The sequence below is a fragment of the Poecilia reticulata genome, chromosome 8 (genome assembly GCF_904066995.2).
Source record: "Poecilia reticulata chromosome 8, P_reticulata-male-v2, whole genome shotgun sequence".
Classification (NCBI taxonomy): Eukaryota; Metazoa; Chordata; class Actinopteri; order Cyprinodontiformes; family Poeciliidae; genus Poecilia; species Poecilia reticulata.
The window spans coordinates 17,918,166-17,940,610 of record NC_088837.1 but is presented as its reverse complement, the minus strand read 5'-3'; the positions used below and the strand labels follow the sequence as shown (position 1 = coordinate 17,940,610).

The 22,445-nt window shown below is 41.5% G+C and overlaps 1 protein-coding gene and 1 long non-coding RNA gene across 4 annotated transcripts in view; one reads left to right on the top strand and one right to left on the bottom strand.

Annotated features, from left to right (window-relative positions):
• Window positions 1-202: 202 nt before the first annotated feature.
• Window positions 203-18,683, top strand: s1pr2 (sphingosine-1-phosphate receptor 2). Of its 3 annotated transcripts, none has more exons than XM_008416012.3 (2): window positions 203-848; window positions 15,597-18,683. In XM_008416012.3, the coding sequence occupies exon 2, from the start codon at window positions 15,723-15,725 to the stop codon at window positions 16,836-16,838; it is 1,116 nt and encodes a 371-aa protein (XP_008414234.2). In that variant the 5' UTR covers window positions 203-848; window positions 15,597-15,722; the 3' UTR covers window positions 16,839-18,683. The 3 variants fall into 3 exon arrangements, with proteins under 3 accessions (XP_008414234.2, XP_008414237.2, XP_008414235.2); XM_008416015.3 differs by lacking the exon at window positions 203-848 and adding an exon at window positions 7,542-8,488; XM_008416013.3 differs by lacking the exon at window positions 203-848 and adding an exon at window positions 13,113-15,224.
• LOC103468733 (uncharacterized) overlaps window positions 18,682-22,445 on the bottom strand; it is a 5,173-nt gene continuing 1,409 nt past the window's right edge. Inside the window, exons 2-3 of the long non-coding RNA XR_534247.3 lie at window positions 20,525-20,678; window positions 18,682-18,780 (exon numbers count right to left, since the gene is read on the bottom strand). This is a non-coding gene — a long non-coding RNA (uncharacterized LOC103468733). The remainder of the gene's footprint in view (window positions 18,781-20,524; window positions 20,679-22,445) is intronic.

Sequence of the window (22,445 nt, the reverse complement as noted above, 5' to 3'; positions counted from 1 at the left end):
TTCTTTTTTTAATCTCAGTTACATCTAGTATCAGCACAGCGGAGACAACTGTTTAATATCAAAACTTTTTTTTTCTTTCTTTCTGCAGTACAGCACCAGCAGTTGTACTTGTGCCACAGTTTGAGAAGAAGAAAAAAAGAAGTGAGGAGGTGGAACATCTGGATTTCATTCAGTACGCTACAAAGTGGTAAAAGAAAAAAAAATCCCCCAGAAATAGGTTTATTTTCCACATTTATTCCTTTCCACCAAAACTGCGCCGTTATTTTCTCAAACAGTGAATCGCGGCTTATGACGTTTCCACACACCCCACACCGTCTCTCTACCGTGTGGGTGTGTGTTGGTGTGCGAGAGCGCAGTCTATTGTGTGTGTGCCTCCCAGAAGCTCCTCAGCCCCGTAGAGCTGTTGTTCCCAGCGAGCAGCAGGACAGTCAGACGGACTGCTGGATTAGGAAGGACAAAAGAGAAAGTGTGATTATTTTTATTTTTTTCTATTTTCCCTCTTCTCGGTCTCTGTCTGAGTTATGAGTCTGGCTCGCATCAGTTCCCGTTTTTTTTAAGGAATCATCGCGCTGTCGGCTGAACTTTGCTTCTGTGGTACAACACAGACCGGTATGGATTTAGTTACCACAGACTAGACAGGACATGCTGTCTAGTCGTCCACTAAAGTTTTGATTGTCACCGTTGGTCCCCGACACCCAGAGCGGAGGAACACAGCGCAGCGTTTTCAGTTTTTAGATTGTTTCTTTTATTTATTTATTTTTGTACTTTTTTTTTTTTTTGGAACACGTGTGGGGACATTTGGACGCAGTTTTTCCCCCCCTGTTGCTCCATACTCTCTTTCTCATGGGGTAAGTTGTGCGCTCTTCTAAAATATATATGTTTTTTTGTGACAGCATGTGCTGGAGCACGCGAACAATAGGTTCCGCGCTTCCCTGTAAGTATCCTGCGTGATACACCGAATCGATTCTTGGGACTTTGCGCGTTTCACAGAAACGTTTCATGTTCAGAACCCCATCCTCCGTGTACTCTCCCCTGATTTGCAATGTTTCTGTGAGTCAAAACGCGCGCAACGATCAACCGAACATCTGAGTTTACGACGAACTCTAGAAATGTTCCAGTGACGAACTCAATGACAGCATGATCGCCCACAACAAGCGGCACCTCTGCACGCTTCAGCTCCAAACGCTGCTGTGGATCCCACGTGACAGCTGTGCTTGTTAAACGTTCTGCTTTTTCAGTGAAAACACGTTGCGGTGATAAAAGTCCACGCACAGGTCCATCCTATGCCCGCTGCATCATTTGCCGTGGAGTTGTTTAGGGGCCTCGCAGACTCACAGCTCCTTGGAGCCGTTGCGCAGCCTGCTGCGCCCCCCTCCCCCCCCCCCCCCGCCCTCCACCCTCTGACCCTGCGGTCCGATGCTGTCCAGGCTTGTTCATCCGTCACTCTAAAGAGAGCATTGTATTGAAAGGATGTATTAATAAGACAAAAGCCCCCATTATCCCCGTGTATAGGAGTTAATCTCGTGGGGCTTGAGCTGCAGCTCAGAGACTCTTGCAAGCAGTGACTTAACAGGGCACAATTTGTCAGCAGGAATTAACGTTGCACAAGTTCTTTATGCACACATTTCGTCATGTAAAGTTGACCTTTTTGGTCAAGTTTAAGTCTTCCTTTAAAGATCGTTGTGCCGATGAAGGATGCATGGGTGTCAGCGCTCCAGAAGGCGTCCTGGGAGATTCCTCAAGTCACGGTGTGATAAGATGATAAGGCAGAGGAACTGGTGTTTATTGTCCTGATAAAAAGCCCACATCCTTCAGCCTCTAGCCTGTGCTCGACCTGGTTCACACAGCACCGTGTGGAGCTCATTAACAAGCTCCCTGAATCTGCCTGGGCTTGTGAGTGCACTGTCTAAACTCTCAGCTGCAGCAATGGGACACAAAAACAAAAAAAAAACAAGATGCAAGACGTCCTGAAAAGCTTGTTTAATTCAAGCAAGCATCAGTGTGATAACATCAGTAATAAGGGGAGAAGAGGAAGCTCCTTCAGCAGAGTTTGGATAAGATTGTTGAAAGGGCTGTCGGCAGACTGAATGATGCTGCAGCTGGATGAGGGCTGCTGTCTTTGTTTCGGGCATGCATGACCACCAATGGACCGTGATCGGCTGGAGACAGGGCAGGTGCACACGGCCACATGTCCGTCGATATTGCGTTCATGCGATCACATGGCTCACTGGGCCAGCAAAGCACCCGCTCAACCCACCGAACCAGACTGCGGTCGGGTTTTTCAACACTCGCCCCTGGTCCCTCTCTGGAGGGTGCTGTGAAAAGCTTCAAGACTTTGACCACAACTTCTCACCTCATGGCAGCCTGCTGATGACGTGAAGCACTCAAATTGGGCTCTGCAGAGCTGGGTTATTGACTCACGTCAGCAGGTCATCACCTCAGAGTTCAGGATCTACGTGCTGTTGGCCCAGCTCACTCTGCTCCATGGCTCTGTGTTCCTCTAGAAGATGACTGCTGAAATTTGAGCTCTCTCAGGGGGGGGGACTGCTAAGGGGTAGCGTGAGAAATTAAGACAAATAGATGAGTTGAATCAATAAATAGATGTATGAGTGCAGGCACGGATAAATAAATTAATGGTATTTGAGTGGTGGGAACTTAGAATTGTGGGATTTTTTTTTTTTTTTTTTATTGAACCAGTTCACAAGGGGGTTGAAGGCGGGATGGATTTTGGGTGGGTGGTGTCCATCCCTGAAGGACGCTCACATTTCAGCCCGGGCCTGGGAGCGGTCCATTTATAGGAAGCAACGAGAAAGCTTTTCCTCTGGGAGCTTGACTTTTCTTTTGTTGTCTTCTGTCACCACTTTATAGAGTCGGCTCATATGAGCCTTGACTATGAAAGACGACTGCATGGAGCCACGTGCCAGAGCTGACCTGTTTTTTAACCTGATTGAATAAAACCAGTGTCGAGCCACTGCAAGAATACTCAGCTTTTAGACAGAACAGAAACCACAGAAAACACCAGCAGTCCATGCACATGTTTATAGCTAATCTGAGAGGTTTGTGCGGTGATATTAATAGGGGATTTGGACGGCCATTTGGGTTCTCTGTGTTAAGAGTTCTAACTGGTTCTCCCTTCAGAAGAAAAACACTTTCCTCGGGTGTGGCAAAAAAAAAAAAAAAAAAAACAACAAAAAAAAAAAACGCCTTCTGTTCGCAAGTTACTGAAGTGCAAGTCACAACACACAGCTGACAGCATGTAGCCTTCTGACTCACAGCAAGCAGCGAGGAGTGCCCCCAATCAGGGCTATAAATATGGCGGTCTTTGATTTTTTCTTTTTCCTCATTTCATAAACAGAACTGAAAGGAGGGGGTGCTCAGTCTTCCTTGGAGGTAGAATAATACAGATGAACACTCACTTGCCACATCTGTCTTTCCTTTTTAAAACAAACTTTCTTGGATGTAAAGGTTGAACTGATTATTACATAAACAGTTACATAAACTGATATTTGGTGTGGGGGGGAATGACCTTTGAAGGTATTCTTTTTCCAGTAAAGGAACTCGTTAGTGTAAAAGTGTCCTGTTACATTCCTTTCCCACTTAAAGCACTTGGATAAACCATAAGACCCCCCATGGCCAGCCACTGATGCTTGCAGCAGCTTGCCAGGATTTCCTAACGCTTTCTTGCATGTGGATAACACTTCCCTCCTCCTCACATTTCAGACTTGGATCAAGCCTCGGTCCCAAAAAAAGCTGCCAGTTGGACGAAAGGACAGAAACAGGCTGATCTGAGTAGCAGTTCTCCTTGTGGGACGTTGCTCAAGAGTTAGATGCACACAAGAACATTATACCTCCAGCAGGGACAATGACAAGTAGACTCAAAAGCAGGGTTTCTGGTTTGTGATGTGGCTTTGGGTGGGATCAGCAGCACTTTGCAACCACTGTTTGGGTTGTGCTGTGATTTATGACTTAGATGGGAACAACTCATCTACTCTGGCAGCAGGCTTAATCAGTGTGGTCATGTCGTGGTTTCTTGACTTTTTTTTTTGGACATTCTCGAAGTTCACTCTTAAGTGATGCTTTGCTGACCAGGTGCGCATTAAGATGATGTTGTTCTTTCTGACATCGTTGGTTCGCCGTTGGACGTCTTTGTTGTGCAGTCAGCTTGTTTGTACAGCTGCAAAACTCAACAGGATTACTCCAAAACCCCACCCTCCAGAGACCCCGAAATATGTTGGAAACAGTCTTCTAGGATGTTCAGTCTTTCTCCACTGCTAGTCAGTCTGCTAAATCCGTCTGTTTTATCTGGAACTTAAGATTTTGCGTTCTCTCATCCCCCGTAAGCTCCTCTGGTCTTTAAATTTCCTAATAACTGACAGACCTCAAAATTGCGCTAAAGTAATGACATGTTTTTTTTGGGGTTATAGCTGTTATGAGGAACGCCTTGGGTCTTTGGAAGGAGATTTACCAACAGCCACCCACAAGGAGGGTCAAAACAGAGGCCAGACAGTTCTCTTAGAAAAGAACAGCTTCAGTGGAAGTGCAGCCAGTTTGTGTAACTGACAATGGCTCAACCGCTTCCACTTTAGATGAGCCGTGTCAGGCAGTTTAGAGTAAGGGGATTGCCTTTAACTTCCTTGGAAATGCTCCACCATCGTTCCATCATATATATTAAGCAAGTTCAAGGTTGCGAGAGGCTCTGTGTAGAAATTAATCTGGGGCCCACCTTGAACCACCATTGACCTCCTGTTGTTATTGTCAATGCTTGATTTTTTTTTGTGTGCATTTTTGCCTTCTTGCATTGCTGTATTTTCATTTTCCCTCAAAAGGGTCAAGTAGCCATAGGAAAAGAGGCTATGACTTATTTATAGATCTAAAGTTTGGATGAAAAGTTTGCTCAGCTCAGACACAAGCGGCAGAAATTGTGATCTTGAGCTTTCAATTCTGACTGTCAACAAAACTGTCAAACTATGGAGGTTTTCCTTTACATGTGACAGAGGTTTGCACCGCAGACCTTCTCTGCTCAGCCCACACATGTAATGAACGGATCCAGCCTTGTTTTAAACCTACACAGATGCAGAACATTTATGTGCGTGACTAAGGTGCACGGTTCAATTTTCCGTTGTGCAACTTTAAAAGCACACTCCAAGCTATCAGTTAAGTGTGCTGTTTGGGAACATTAATGTTTCCCAAAGCTTTCGCCACAGCGACGATGGAGACAAAGAGATCAGCAGAACCAAAGCTCAATGTTAGCATTTTCTAACGGCGGCTATGTAGCTGACTTCACACTGATTTTAATTATTCACTTGAAACCACCGAAGGTTTCAAGCGATCAGATCGCACTGAGAAATCAGCAGAGGCAGACATGCAGCTGTATGTCGGCATTCTGCTGAGAGGAGTCCAAGTTTGCAAACTGTGTTGTTCTTGCATAAAAACAACTCCAAAGGGATTTACGTGTATTTTGAATTTTAAAAAAAGAAATTCCAAACAACGGCATTAACCATTTTTCTGTGATTTTATTAATTGACCAAATCAAGCAAAACATTTAATTTCCCCCCTCTTTAAATACTGAAATATATTGATAAAATCAAATTATTGCTACAAAATGTAAATGTTCCTTATGCACTCTTGAGTAGAGTAAACAATTATGTAAATATGTTTGTTTTTCTTTATTGAAACGCACTGGAAACTACCCAAATTGTGATATAAAACCAAAGTGCAGCTGTTTTGCTGACAAGAAGGAACCTAAGTTCCACATATTTTGTTTGTAAAAGCCAGTCCTTTTCCCTGGTTACAAAAAATCCCTCAACAAGCCAAAAGTTAAGTAACAAAATAATACTTGCAAAAACTTTATGCACTTGATTCTTATTTTTTGGTTATATTCCGTATAACTAATCTTTACGGAACCAGTTTTCTTTTGTTAGGTAAATGAATTCCCTTCTTTAGGGAAAACAGAAAACAACCCCTAAAGTTCTGGGTAACAACTGTAGAGTGTGTGGACATTACAATGTTCCCTCTCCAGGCAACTGTGTTTTTTTCCCACTAAAACAGGATTTTGTTTAATGGATCTGTGTTTGCCAAAGGAGTCTAAAAATGTGTTTCCTATAACAGCCAATGAAAAGGAAAGACCGAGGGCTCCATCAAGTACTGTTGGCCCTGAGGAAAATGCATTCAGGGATACACTGTGATTTCTTGTGCTAGTCTTTGTGTATTTTTTGTAATTTTCCATCAGACTGCACTCCAATATTATTTAGGATGTTTTTTTTTTATTATTATTATTATTCCTGGGTTGTCTACAGGCCTGTTAATCAGTGCAAAATCTGTTTAATGAACAACCGTAAGGACTTGCAAAATACACACTCTTCAACGTATGATGTCATCGCTCGCAATGCAACAAATAATCAGGCCTCTCACAGCTTTCCCAACAAAACAAGAGAACTTGAGAAAGGGTGGAGCTCAAGGTCGATCTACAGAGTAGAAAATGAGCAAAGAGCCAAAACAAAAGACGCCCAAGGAACTTGAAAACCTTTCATTAGGAGAGATCCAAATATAAAGAGTATAACACTGAAAGGTGTGAGAGGTTCAGGGTGCGTGAAGCTCAGATCAAGCACAATTCATGCCGTTGAGCTTCATGTACATCTGACCTACTGTCTTTCTCTGCAACTGATCTGCCCAAAAAGGAACTGTGCAAAGTGGATGTGAACTGATCTTTTGCACATCTGACACACTCGAGTCCCAACATTTAGAGTGTGGTTAACACTAGCCCCCTTTCAAGCACGCAACCCTAACTAACTCGCATCAGCACTTCTTATATGAGGTCGACCTTTGTGCCAGACGCAAACAAAAATTGTGAGTAGCTAACTAACGCATGCAGTGAAAACCCCCAGGACAGCTAAACACCTGAGATCACATCCTGTCTGTAAAGGAAATGCACAAGTGAACAACAGTATCACCGTTTTTCTGAACATGCACATGCACTTTTGAGTTGGGTTGGAAAACATTGTTTCATGAAGCAAAGCTCCTAAACTGAGAACTGACGGCCCAGTGTGAGCTGTAATGAAGATTTCTATAAAACGGCTTTAAGAACATGCCTCTTTCAAATGTGCTCTAAATAAATCTGTCTTAATGTGCGTTTAATCACTTCTCTGTGGCCCCTGTCTTTTGATCTCTGAGGCAAGTTTAAAATTTACGCAGCAAAGAGGGGGTGTTGGGCTAGAGATGATGTGGCTTTGGAAATCAGGGTTCAGCGTCAAGTAGAAATATGCAAATTAGAGCAATTTAAGAACATGAATGATTTGGAGAGCAGCCTAAAGTTGACAGAAATGGTCTAAGGGTGACTGTACTAATTCCCCATCTGGGAAGAGTGAACAGACTAGAAAAGGGGGGGAGTTTATGGTTCCTGAGGCTACATTGTGCCCTTCTATACACAGCTCTTTGTTTTTACATCCTCTCTCTGTCGCAAGTTGCAATAAATAAAGCATTGCCAATCAAGAGAGATAGCATTGCCCATAGAGCAAAAGAAAAAAAAAATAAACAAGTAACTCTGAAAGAGAGAATTAAAAAAAAAAGCAATAATATATTTATATATAGATGTTTTTACTTCAGACTGACAGATTGGATGCCTCACAAGAGCGGTTGTGCTCAAACTGTCAAGAGTTTGACGAGCGAAAGGGTAATCCCTAATTATATGATGAAACCCCACGTATTGGGGACACACACTGCCCCGATGTCTTGTAGATTATATGCAGCGTTTGTGAAGCTTGAACGTACATGGGAGAGGACAAAGAGAGAGGAAGGCATGGCGTGTGTGGCTAAAATTAAACATTTGACACAAACAAAAGGTAAAATGCACAACAGGGAACAGTTGAAATTTCGCACAAAAAGAGGAAGAGCTTCACTCTTGTCCAAAAATCTCTGATGCAGCTATGATTTGATACAGTTTTGAATTTCATACTTCTCTATTTAAAAATAGGGATGTGTTTTAGGCCTGGACCTGTCTGGTGAGGGGCAGTCTCTTCTTTGTTGTGTGTGTGCGTGTGTGTCGTGAATTAGCTGCTCTCTGAATTGAGGTTCCTCTCTAAAGACAAAATGGTGAGATGTTGCAAAACCCCATCTCATATTTTACACCTTTGAACACACACAGCCTCCTCCTATAGATTACTCTTCTCCTTCACTTTTGGCTCGTCTCTTGTGACCTTTAAAAAAAAAATTACTTCCTACCCTTTTATCCTCTTGCTTCTGTTGCATACACGCAGTGCACAGGAAATCACTGCTAAAATGTGTGAGACTCCCTGACTCTGTCTTTCCAGATTTTGCTGTCTCGACTTCTGAAGTAGAGCGGTAAGCGCTGAGAAGGTGTCCAGATGAGTGGAGCAGAGGTCACACTCAGAGCTCTGCTGCTGACAAAAGCTTTCAACCCTTCTTTTGATGACATCTAGAGATACAAACATGTTGCGATAGCTTTGAGGACTTGAATGCATTTCTTCTGCGGGTGAGGTGACATTTACTCTGTACTCTAGTGAGAACTTCTGCTTGACTTTAACGCAACAACAGAGGCGCACGATGATCATTTATGTTTTGCTACAGCTGTACTGCAGTCTTAACACCAAAACAGAGAAACGTGTAGATTCTGACTCTACTGTTTGATTTTGCTTTTGCTGATTTTATTCCCCCCAGAGATGTGTGGCGCCAGAGTCATTTGAAGGGCCAGAATAAAGTTCACTCGTGTCACGGCAGTCGCGACCCAAATCCACCTCCTCCCAACAGCAGTTGGAGGCAGGCTGGAAAAATGAATAAATTCTGGTGAACAATCAATAGTTTGACTGTGCTTATGTGAAACAGTTATCGCACACAGATGGAGGCTTGGGGTCCAGTGATTGATAACACAGCAGAGAGTTGCTGCGGGCATCGCATGTGGCCACTGTGTTTTCTGGTGGCACATTATGACTCCATAGTTCAGCTCGATAAAAAACCAAAAGCCAGCCTCGGGGGGCAAAAGGGGGGTCATTTGAGTGCCGCACAGGAGGGCCAACTTCTCTGAGGTGGAGATGGGAACGCAAACATCATCATGACACAGTTTATGAATCATGAAGTGGGGGCAGAGACAAATCACGCACGCATGTACCACTTAAGGAACTTCTTTTGAAACGTTGTGGGAGTTGTGGTGAAACTTTGTGGTGGAAGTAGCTGTGTTTTCTTCTCATCTGTGTGTGTGTGTGTGCGTGCGTGTGTGTGTGTGTGTGTGTGTGTGTGAGAGAGAGAGGGATAGACATGTCAACACTTGGCTGGGGGAACTTTGTGACTACTGTACATGTTACATGGAATTTTCCTTTCGGGAGACTTTTTCTGCCTCACTCTGTGTGCCCTGATATTTAAATATAAGTCAGGTGTTTGCATATTTGTATAAAATAAAAAAATTTTTACTGCCTTTCTCAGGTTGGCAGAATTTCTGTATTATAGATGCCAGAATAATGTGATTTTGTTGTATTACTTTTCAAATTTATGAATTTACATACGTTAAGACTATGACGTTTTTAAACAAAAAACAAAAAAAACGAGAAAGCCGTTTTTAAAATCTTCTGGGAAGTTAATTTGCAACATTTAACTTAAATTAAATCACACCTGCTTTCTTATATGTCATCATGGAAAAACTTTACGGAAATTCAACACAGCAGTAAAAAAACGGCATATTTCTTCTACTCTGCTTGGTGCTTAATTAATTATTTGACGCATAAAAGAGCCTCGGTCATTTATTTAAGCAATTTTGGGTGCTTTCAAACATAACATTCGGTCCGCTTTAAACGAACCAGAGTTCATTTCCCCCAATTAATCCGGACCTTTTGTGCATTTGAGATCACAATTAAGCAAACTCTGGTGCGGACCAAACAACTGGACCAGCGGTTTGGTTTTGGTCCGGTCTCTGCATCATTCAGGAAAAGAGACTGGTCCTCCTGTTTTAAAAATGTTTTGGTGTAAAAACCTTTTTAAATGTTTTTCACTGTGGGCCTTGCTGTTGGCTCAAGCTGGTGATACAGTGTCAGCATCCACAGTGAAACGAGTCCTTTAAGCTGAATGGCCACTCGGAGAGGAAGAGGCCGTTAGTCCAAAGGCGTCAGAAAAAGATTGGAGTTCACAAATTCACATAGGGTAAAAGATGTTTATCTTTGGGACGCGGCGTCCTTTTGTGTGATAGCTTAAATTAAACTGTTTGGGTATGATGGTCAGCAATACATTTGGAGTAAAAAGAGAGATGTGTGTAATCCTGAGTACTTTTATCTCAATTCTAAAGTAAAGTGGCAGCAATATTTTGCATAGACGCTTTTACAAAAACAAACAAAAAAACAGTTGAATCATTTAGGGGCTTTTAGCAAATGTGATCTGACCACATTTGGTCAGATCACCAATGTGATTCCCTTTAATGTCTGACAATGTCATTGTCAGACATTAAAGGGAAAATGTTTTGTGTCTATATGCAAATACCTGGATTAAATTGTACATACTTGGTTTAATTCTTGGCTGTAATTTATTAAACCATGTCAAAGAAACACTAAAAGGCTAAAGGGTCAATAGAGGAATGTAGTAAATGAAAAAAAGTGAAGGAATTAGAAAGATGTAGGTCACAGTTCTTTTACAGATAAGATGTACCTTTCTATTAAAAACTGTGATACTGAGAAGGGAAAAACCGATCGCAGTAGTTGTAGTAGAAGTAGTACGGTTCTCTGTGACCATTGTGGATTATTTAATTTCTGTTTATAAAAAATGGCTTTCAGCCTGATGTCCCCTTAGCAAAGGAAGTCATTAAACCAGTGAAGATAAATAGGCTCCAACCGTAATTAATATCCTTTTATAATAATCCTAGCATAAAAAAAACATTCCTTTTAAAGTCTAAACACACATCCTTTAGAGTAGCACCAGAAGCTGGATTGGTTGTGTTTGTTATTACTACAGTGGCTTGTGTGAAGGAGGATGAAGGGCAGATGGGAGAAGATACGTTACGTTTACGTTTCAGACCACAAACTGCTGAACTGCCACACAGGCGTTTGTGACTCATCTGACTAAACAGCCTGTGAAAACATTTGAATGCAAACAAGATAAGATGCAAATACAAACTGTCTAAATTTCAGCTTTTTTGTGTCTTATCTAAGACGGTTGCTGCAGATCGTGAGGTGGAAATGCCGTCTCAAAGGCGGGGAGCCTCGTTGATCCAAGAGCTTTTACACCAGGAGAAAGTGGAGTGAGGTTGAAGTGCGGAGCCACGGCTCGCAGGCGATGTAATGACGCGGTGTTGCTTCGTGTTTTAGAGAGGCGGCAGTCTGCTAATTGGGGCTTATCGGGTGTTTCTGGGAAAGCACCAGAGGGCTTTTGTGCGGTCTTCAGTTCCATGTTGATGGAGGGAGGCCTGTCTCCTGATAGGATTATCAGGTAGCAAGAGTCATCTTTCAAGCGCAAACCTTTTGCTTCATCTTTAGCATGGTTCTTTTTTTATTTTTTTTTTTAATTTCTGCACAAAATCCAGCCAAGTGCAGCTGTGATATGTGGTGTTGAAATGTGGGCAGAGCTGCGACAACACAAACCATTCGGTGGCATGAGTTCATGGGAATGTGCACACAAGCGCCTTTTGAATCTTTTTTTACATGTGAAATGTAGTCTTGACTTTATGTTTTTGTGTTTTTGAAAAGGATATCCTGTCTCTTCTTTGGCTTCCTTTTACTTCTGTCACTTGATATGTATCTTTGCTCTCAGGTTGTTTCTTTTTATCACCTCCTAGAAAACGTCTGTGGGCCTTGCTGTTAAATTCAGGGAGGATGTTGAATTTTGTCACCCAACTATGTCTTCAGCTGTATTTACAATGCCAGCGATGCTCTGCTTTTTACATAAATAATGTTGGACTTAAAATTCCTGTACCATTATAAACTTGTACTTCCTTCCTTTTTGAACTTTGCATCTCTAAAGTGTAACACTAGTACTGCAATATGCAGCTTAATTATACAGACTGCTAAGTAAAACGTATTTATTTTGTCACTTACATATTTTAGGATCACCAAATTGAATTCTGATAGCGTCCAAGGATTCTGTGGGTAAATATTTATTTGCATATTTATAATATGAGAGGTGGAAAAAGGCAACGCAAACAAACAAACCTGACCCTGTGTGAATAAGTAACCCCCTCTGGCACCTCATGTTTAATCATGAATAAACTGTCATGAAGCACAAAAGTCCAGTTTCAATTAGTCACACCCAGGGCTGATTGCTGCTTGACCTTTTGACTTAAAGGATCACTTAAATAAAACCTGTCTGGTGACATGGAGTAGGATAAAATATCTTTAAAAAGTATCATTTGCAAATGGAGAAAATGTGGAGCCTTCCTAAAAGTTGTCGGCCTGTCAACATCAAAAAGCCAACCCATGTGGAAGTTCTCAAAGCCCTGAGTTAAGCTAAATATTTATGATTCAACAATAAAGAAGAGACTTGGCAAAAATGTTATCTGTGAGAGTTATGAAGCAAACAAAACTAACATGTCTCGCATTTCTTAACACACATCTTGGTCATCTCCAGGACTTTCTGGAAGATGTTCTGTCGACTGAAGAAAAGAAAAGACTGGAAGGTGTGCTTCCCATTATATCAAGCAGAAACCGATAAAAGAACATCAGACCAAGAGTTAAGCATGATGGTGGTGGTGCGATAATCTGGGGACTACTTTGCTGATTTAACTGGATCAATGAATACTGCTCACTTTCAGAAAAATCCTGAAGGAGAATGTCTGGCTATGTTCTTAGGCCCAAACACACTTTGGTTTTGCTGCAGATCAGAGATTCAAGGCAGACGATTAAGTCGCCCTCTGAATGGCAAAAAAAAAAAACACACAAAATGACTATATTTTGTAATCTCATTGGCATGATCTTAAACCTTTCGTTTGTGCTTGAAGACTGTTAAGTTTGCTTAAGACAATGCTGCAAGAAGCGGGGGCCAAAGTTCTTCATTTCTAAGACTTATTGGCAATAACTGCAAACATCAGATGACAGTTTCTGCTGCCAAGGCTGGCACACCCAGTTATTAGGAGAAGGGGACAGTAATTTCTCTCACACATTCTCAAAGTGTTCAGATAGCTATTTTTTCTATGATTAAATTAAATCACAATTTGAAAACTGCTTGTTTTACTTTCTCAGCTAATCTTTGTATGCTACTGAAATGTATCTGAAAAGCTGAAAGTGTGGGGACAAAAAAGCAAAAGCGTCATCACGACTAAAAAAACAACAACTCTTGTCTTACTTAGACTGCTTCGCTGAACCACTGAAGCTAATTTTCTTTAAGTTCTTTCTGTTCTCTGCTTGTCAGGAACAGCATGACGGGATTTTTGACAAGTTTTGTCTGGATGTGTGACGCCGGGTGTCTGGGTCGAACGTGGGGCACAATTTTAACAAAGGCTTATGGGAAGGAGTGGGGCGTGGATGGGGGTTGGTTTACATTGCAGGGAGTCTGTAGAGCGGCTGACCAATCACCAAGGGAAATCCTCCAAATGGCACATGGCAGGTAGAAGGGCTGGGCCAAATACAAAACAGTGCTGCAAGCAAACCAGCCTGTCAGGTTTCCCCACACGCAGCCAAATCCCTTATTGACAGAAGGCAAAGACTCCTCGGTGACAAGAGGACCTTGAGTTGTCCACATGCAGCAGAAGGAGAGACACAGCATGTCCTGCAAAAGCCAGACCGAGATGAAACAAAGAAAACCCTGTGGCTTTCTTAGCAGACAGAGATCTGTGGAGATGCAGCATGAATAAAATCATTATCCTCCAATAATGCAACCTAATGTAATTACCCTGCTGCAGTAGGCACATGTGCCTAAGCTCAAGTCTCGCATTTATGTCTATAAATGGAACTAAAAAGGATGAGGAGAAGACAGGCCTCCTGAGATGGCAGTTCGATAACAGAGTGCTCGACCGCGAATATATTCCTGTTATGATACAGTGTCAGCAGCCAAATGCATGTGTGCTCCTCCGTTATGAAGACAGAAGGCCGCCGCCGTCCACGCTGAAGGCGCCTATTGTTCGTTGTTCTTTCTTGAGGAAGCACTGTTCTAGTTCTAGCTGGCAGCCAGAAGCAGCTGTTTGCTTAACCTACCTGTACGCAGGGGAATATTTCACCTCAGTAATATCAAGGTGTCACTATTGACTTTGTGTGGGGAGGAATATTTTTCTTCTTTTGTACAAGTTTGCACTGAGTTGGTTTTTCTCTGCGAGTGTTTACGTCACAGCGGCGACTCAGATTCTTGCCTTTGTGTCCAGATGCCGTTCCACATGCCTGATCCCCATCTGCCTTTGTCCCCGTTCTGTCTTTATTTCCCACCCTTCCAGGTTCTGACTCTAAGCCCAGCAGAAGAGTGAGGCGGTCCAGGCTTAGTTTCCATCCATTTATTTAGAAAAAAAAAAAAATAGCTGCAGCCGTCCAGGAGAACAAATGCAGGCGGTGGAAGGAATCATCAGTCTTGAATTACCCTGGGAGCTGGTCTGTAGAGGGATCGTGTTACTTTTGACAGGTTTAAGACACCGGCTTCACCTCTAATTAGATTTCCAGAGCCTCCAACTCCTCTTTGTGCTCAGTCGTGAAGCGTCCATCTGTTTAATTTTTTTTATTTTTTACATTTGCAAAGAGGCTGCCCCCTATAAACGACTAATGGAAAACCATGAAAGTGGCTGGAGAGGTCTTTTTGTCTTCAGCAGCATAATTCAACTCAAATTAAGTTGAATTGACTACATAGGTGCTTCATTTGGCAAAAAATGTAACATGGCATAATAGTGCCCAGAGCAAAATTTTTTCTTTTTTTTTTTATTTTGCACCAGTAATATGCAAAAGTGGAAGTAATACTGCAAAACACATTCAAGTCTTAACAAGCATTTTCTGTGCAAGTTGGAGAAGCCCCCGCTTCTTCCTGGCAGGTATCTGTTTGATTTGCTGCTGGCTTTTTTCAGCTGACTGAAGGTGGATGGGGAGGTGGGCGGTTGGGCAGGTCAGGGCGAGGAGTGCGAGCTGATCCACATGCTATGCTGAAGCTTCAAGAGGTAGCTCGCTAGAGTGGAATGGCTCACTCCGCACAACAATGCGGTGTGTTGACAGCTGAGTGCTCGGACAGGGTTAGAGGAATGTCCCCTTCAGACTGAGAGAGCGGCCCTTTGTGTCAACGCTCACAGAGGATTCTTTCTTTCACCTGGAGAATGACGTCTGCCTGTGCAGGTTCGCCGTTAAAAGTCAAAGTAAATGACTTATTCCGCTGGTGAAGATTTGAATTTTCCTTGGGAGTATATTGCTGTGACTTTACGCAAAGTGTGAGCAGTTTCCGTGTGCAACGTGCTCTTCGTTTGTCTTTTTTGATTGGCTGGGAAGATAAAATGCAAACTTCTTTTATTGTAGACCTCGCCGTTGTTTGCTAGAAAATGTTTGACTTTGGTCTTAGTCTTTCAACGCTTATTTTTCACAGTTCAAAATAATCTACACGTTACCTGGATGCTATTACATTAAACTTTAACTTTCTGTTTGCTTACTCTGTGTTTGTTTTCATTTCCATTGACACTAACTTTTGCATTCTCTCTTTCTGTTTATCTACAGGTGACCCACATACTGCTCCTGAGACGTGACTGTAGGACAAGCAGCCCCTCCCACAGCTGTTTTACTGTCCTTTCCAAAAAGGCAGTAATTGATTCCCTTGAGGCTCTGCTCAACTCCACAGTTTGAATGAATCTTTGCTGCAAAGCCACTGGGCTCTGCCACCGTGCCACCAAGATGAGCATATACGATCGGTACTATGAAAAGGATCTGATCATATACTACTATGCCTGTGCTAAGAACGAGACAGTGGAGAACACAACAAAACTCTATAAAGATAAAAAACAGCTCAGTGAACTTAATCTTGTCCTCGTGATCCTCTGCATCATCATCATCCTCGAGAATCTTTTGGTCTTACTTTCTGTGTTCCGCAACAAAAAGTTCCACTCAGCCATGTTCTTCTTCATCGGCAACCTGGCGTTCTCTGACTTGCTGGCTGGCTCTGCCTACATAACCAATATATTCCTGTCAGGGCCAATGACCTTAGAACTCACCCCTGTGCAGTGGTTCATCAGAGAAGGCACAGCCTTTATCGCCCTGGCTGCTTCTGTCTTCAGCTTGCTGGCGATAGCTATAGAGCGCTTTATTGCGATCACCAAAGTCAAAGTGTACGGCTCCACCAAAACATGTCGCATGTTTCTGTTGATAGGAGCTTGCTGGGTCACCTCAATTCTGCTCGGAGGGCTTCCCATCTTGGGATGGAACTGCATCAACAACTTCCCTGAGTGCTCAGTCGTGCTGCCGCTCTACTCCAAGAGATACATACTATTTGTTGTCTCCATTTTTACCCTCATACTGCTCTCCATTGTCATCCTTTATGTGAAGATCTATTTGATCGTTCGCTCCAGCCAACAGGAAGCAACTAACTCCCAAGCATATTCGCTTTTGAAAACAGTCACAATTGTGCTGGGTGTCTTCATCATGTGCTGGCTGCCAGTTTTTACCTTGCTGCTGCTGGATTCGTTCTGCAACATCCATGACTGCCCTGTGCTCCGCAAACCAGAAATGTTTTTTGGCTTTGCCACTCTGAACTCTGCGCTTAACCCAATGATCTACGTGCTGCGCAGCAAAGACATGAGGAGGGAGTTCCTGCGCGTGCTGTGCTGCTGGGGTGTGCTGCAGAGCGGCCGGCCAACGGAACGCTGCCTGGTCCAGCTGAAGAGCTCCAGCTCTCTGGAACATTGCACCAACAAATTTGAACAACAGACCACACCCATCATGCAAACATGTACCACCTGTGTCTGACTTGAGGGCTTTGTGTGTGCACGAAACAAAGGGACGCAATGATGAGGTGGACAGATGTTAGCAGAGAAGCCAGCATGTGCTGGGACTGGACCTCTGGACCGGTTGGGATCCAGCTGTCTGTTGGGAAACATTACATGACGCAGAGTGCTTTTCACATAAAACTGTGTGAACTTGTTCAATGCTCAGCTGTGAAACTGGTGTTAAAACATTTATTAGAGGCAACCAATTTAACATATGAAAAAAAAAAAGTTGAGAAATGTGAAAAAAAGCTTTGTAGCTAGGTACATTTATCAGTGGATATGGAGCAAACCATTTTTATAATTTTTTTTGTTTGTTTTTTTGTCTTTGAACTTGCAAATGTGTATCAAAAACCAAAATCAGGATGCGTAACATCCTCATTAGATTGAGCTGTGTCAATGCAAAGCTTGCAAAAGTTGTACTTTTGTCTGTTACCTTGCAGATGGACATGTGTAACCTTCGACTGCATCACTCTTCTTTGTAGAGAGACAGGTAGAAATTCACCACACCTTTCTATAAAAGAGGAAGAAATTTGCAACAATGAGCACTCCACGTAACCCAGACCACACTGAGTGATTTTTCAGCAAAAACAACTAAATATTCCCTATATAACCTTGCTTAACCAAATTGAATAACCACAACAAAAGTACATAATCTGCTTTATTTAGTGCATGATGAAAATGTAAGGCATTTGTAAGTGTAATGTTGTTATTATATACTCCAGCTTCCACCACTAACACCTCTTCTCCCATGTCCCCTCTCAAACTGTGTCTCTCTTGCTTTTTGTAGATGTCTTCTAAATCCTAATTGTTTCCACTGAGGAAGGCCAAACCAGAAAGCACATCAGGTTATTTGGCGCTGATGAATTTCACTCGTTAACGGCTCTCAGACTGATTTTTCCCTGACAGTGTTGTGGCCATATAGCAGCCGTGTGCCAATTTCTGCTTGTGCCTTCCTCTGAGAGAGAGAAAAAAGGCTGAATGTATGAATGAAGTGTCGGAGCACGCGCCCTCCGTTCTAGACAGTATTATAGATCAGGATTTTGAAATGCCAAGTCACTGATGAGCAGAGAGTGGGATGAACAGGGTAGATCACCCTCACTGTGAACTCTTCTTGCACCAAGAACAAGAAATTAATTGTGAACGTCCCGGTTTATCTTGCTAGCCATAACGCTTTGCGCTACTAAAAGCGTAAACAACCACTCGTCTTTCCAGAGACCCCACCCGACCCCTCACCGCCTCTGTACGATGGGAGAAGATCCGGTTTCAAAACGCACAGGAGGGATCTGCCCTCCTGGGAGAAATGCTTCTTCATTCTCTGACATAAAACATGCAACTTCCTCCAGATCTAGGAAGTCCTGTTTTCAACTGTTCTTTTCCTGTTGTTCAGGGTTACACTAACCTTCCTGTAGACAGAAATTGAAAACTTTTCCTCTCCGTTAGTATTTTTTTTTAAGAGTAACATTTGCATTTAGACAGCCAAGTAGAAATGGTGAAAAGCACTTTGGCAGCTTCAGTGATGTTTAAATTCGCCCTTTTTTTTTTACCCCTTTTGGATGGAACAGTGTTTTAATCTGTATGATTTTCAGTGTATGTCGATGTTTTTGTATGACAAATATTATAAATAGCAATGTGTAATTATGTTGTATCTTTGTACAGTGTGTATGATTTTCTGTGTGGTATGAAATGTCTTGTGTGCAATAGCTTTGTGTGTTCTGTAGCACGCTGCCTGTGTTAAATTGGTACAATCCTAAACACTAATGGAGGTACTTAAACCTTTTGTTAAATGCATTCCAGTTTTATAAAATAAATGACATACCGAAACAAATTCTGTGTGCTCGAGTTTCATTTCAGGCTGTGAAGAAATTCAGAGGCAGCTGGGGCCTCTCTGCAGGCCCAGAGATGTTCTGTTGTTGTGCCTAGATCTGCAAAGTATTTAAAATGCAGCATTAAATCCAAACATGCTCTGACAAGGTCAGAGGAGCACTAGCTTCAACTTGAAAGCCGGGAATCGTGCGTGCAAATGCTGCGTGGGCATTAATCACGGCTTTCTTACCTAATAAAATTATTCAGTAGCTTAAAGGCTAAAGCAAGACTGGGCAATGATGGGAAACTGGGCAGAGAGCAGGGATGATGAAGTGGGGTGTGGCGAAGAAAGCTGTCTGTTTTTGAGATAGTTTGTCTTGAGAGAAGCACAGCATAAAGTCCCCTGGAGGCTTTTTTTGGGGGCGTGGGGGAAGTATTGGGGTGAAGGGAGAGACTGACTTATAGTGGCCTTGGGAGAGTTGGGCCTGTTTCCCGTCAGACATCCAGAATTCCTGGGTGGGAACATTGGCTGAATCAATCCCAGGAGGCTGTGCTACTGGGCCGCCTGCCAAGTCTTAGTGCCTTAACAGATATTAAACCAGATTTGGAAACCTGTAGGTGAGGTTTTAATAGAAAATGTTGAAATCCTCCCTTCACATAAAACCTCTGTTAGTTATTTCTGTGCTTACTGTTCTGTGGGGTTATTTAGGAGATGATCTCACAAGACAAAATGGCACCAAGTGTAAGATTTCCCCGTTTGTGTCCAGCAATAAAAACACACTGTACACTTCCTCCTTAAACATTTTCCATTCAATCGCATGAAGACAGGATATCTGTGTTCATATTTAAAGTGTTCTTGTTCATCTGACGCCAGAATGGCTTTCTTTGGATAGTGGCTGCATGATGCCATCTTGTGGCAAAACAAGAAAATAGTTGACATCCAAGTCCAGATAAATTTAGAAAAAACACATTTAAGTATCTCAAAAGCCTGTTTGAGGAAAATGTGTTAAAACACATTTAATACTTGGAGGCATCGAGGTTGCAGCATCATACTTTAAGGCACCGTTTATTTCCATTAAACAGACAAGGGGTTATGAACAGTTTCAAGTACCAATCAGTGAAGGACAGTAAAAAGCTGATGATAACAGAAATGGCAACAAATGGTAAGTTGCCTGCATTTGCATAGCATTTTTTTTTTTTTTTGCAAGTTCACTGACTTCAAGCTGTATGAATAACTGTAGTTATTCACACCCTTATGGCGGTAAGCCACACTGTAGCCACCGCTGCCCAGAAGCTTGTCTGCCAGTGGGGTCCCAGCAGGGCACAACACAAGGGGCAAACAAACTGGGGGGTTGAATTGGAAACCTACTGGTTACAGAACGAATCCCTACCCTATGAATGACAGTCAATAACTCAATAAAGACCTTAAAAGAAGAATATTACACTTCTATGACGGCTCAACCAGAGAAAAGGCCCAAATCATATAACGATCTGTTAGCTGATCTGAAGAGGGTTATAATTCAAAACCTCAAAACCTTTTTAGGTTTTGAAAGTGACTGCAAGGACAAAGTTTAGAATCATTAACATTTATATATACACACCATTTGATTACTTATGTCACACCCAGAAGATTCCAGTTTGTTTTTGATTGAGTTGTAGAGGTTACATGATAGATTTATATATTCAATATCAAAAGTTTTAATGTTACTTATATTATCAGGGAACTTTTTTTTTAATTCAGACTGTATGACAAATAGCTAACATAATCTGGGTAGGGTCTGAATCATACATTACAGTAAAACTGTAAGCTGATCAGACGTTGCTGTTTTCCTGCACAAAACATCTCAGCTATTCAGCACTGACCTGATAAATGAAGGTCTGAAGTTGTCTCTATCTGGAAGAGAAGGAGTTCAGGTGTGATGTCTCAGAAAAGAGGGCAGTTTGGGTTTCCCATCCCGGCAAATATTGCTGGAGTTCAATCTCAGAAGAGTGAAACTTCAATGGGGAGATGAGTGAACTGAAGTGAAAGATATGAAAACCTTTTATTAGACCAGAACCACAGTTGAAAATCTAAATGACTCAAATAAATGTCCTTAGAATTCTTTAAAACTTTCTTGAACCTGATAGAAAATCAGCCATTACTTACTGGGTAGTGGCTGATTTTTCTCTGTGTAAACAGCATTTGGTACTGCAAGGTTTGGAGTGCAGATGGGGGAGTGGAGAAAGGAATTTCAGAATCTGACGTATTTAGAAACTGGACCCAATGAATGAACCAATACGCCCCTCTCCATGCAACCCAGTGATTCTTGAGAATAGGAACAAAATGGATTTAAATTTTCCCTTTTTTATTATTATTATTATTTCTCAACCTTGTGTATGCAAATATGACAAATAATGTTTTGGAAGTGTAAAGATGCTAAGGTGCAGGCTCCCAGTTGCAATTTCTTTTTTTTTTAATTACATTTTTAATCGACCTGACCTAGAACGTTGTCATCACCATCTGACAAAAATAAATATAAAATTATTTTTAAATGACCACATTAGTGATATTTTACTCAGTTTTACAGACAAATGCTTCTCAAGAAACAAAAGAAATATTTAAAACAAAAACCAACATAAAGTCCATCTGATGGAGTTGACAGTGCATGACGATGTTGACACAGAACTGAAGGTGGTGACAAACTAATGAGTAAAAAGAAATACTTGATACGTGTAATGATGCAATTTATGTAAAATACATTAAAATGAATTAATTGCACATTTAAGTGAGATTTGTCAACAATTTCACTGAAAGAGTCACAAAAACTCTGATGAAGTTGACATCTTGCCAAACTACCTCAATTTATATGATGTTATTCTGAAGGAAGACATAGTGTAGCTCATCAGGTTCATGAAATATTTACTGTATACTAGAATAAAGTTTTTATTTCACAAAATTTCATCAAAGTTTTGTAAATTGTCAGTTATGGTGTTGACACATCATGGATGTGACGAGCAACTTAGGAATAAAACAAAAGAAAAAAAAACTAAAGAATAACATAAGCTAACCAGAGATAACTAGCCCTCTTAGCAAAGGAAGAGAAAGGAAGTGGTCATGGGGTCCTCAGAAGTTCTGGTGCCCCCCAATATTGCCTGATTTTATTTTATTTTTTTTACATTCGTTTTATGTCTGACGGTGTTGACAAAAACTTGGGACAAATTTCAATGGAGTTGGAAAATCTATAAAAATTATTTTTAATTCGATTTATTGATACTTTTATAATTATTTATATGAATACTTGTACCTAATTGTCATAATATACTATCTTAGTATTCCTTTAATTGTTTTAAACTATTATAATGTATTGAGTTCTGCTCCGGGACAAGAAATTTTACAGACACCATCCACCTACTACAACGTTTAAAATAAAAAAATATTCTGCAAACACCAGGGAAATATGTATTGTTGTACATCTTTGTTTTTTTTTTTGTTTCGTTTTGTTTTTTCGTTTTAACCTAAAGCATTTCAAAATATTTTTGCCAAAGTGAAATATGGAGTTAGAAATGCGTTTGATATTTCAATTACAATAAAGGAGGGCTACAAAATAAACTAACTTTTGAATACTAAGTGTGTTACAAAAGTTCAAATCGCAAATGCCGAGATGGATATTTCTGTTATTGCCCATTAGTAAACAATATTCTTTTCACTTCCGCCTGACAGCGGACTTCAACAAGTGTGAAACATCAGGGGGAAACCGTGGCTTTTTGTTTATTTATAAACATGTATAATTTGGGCAATATTTAG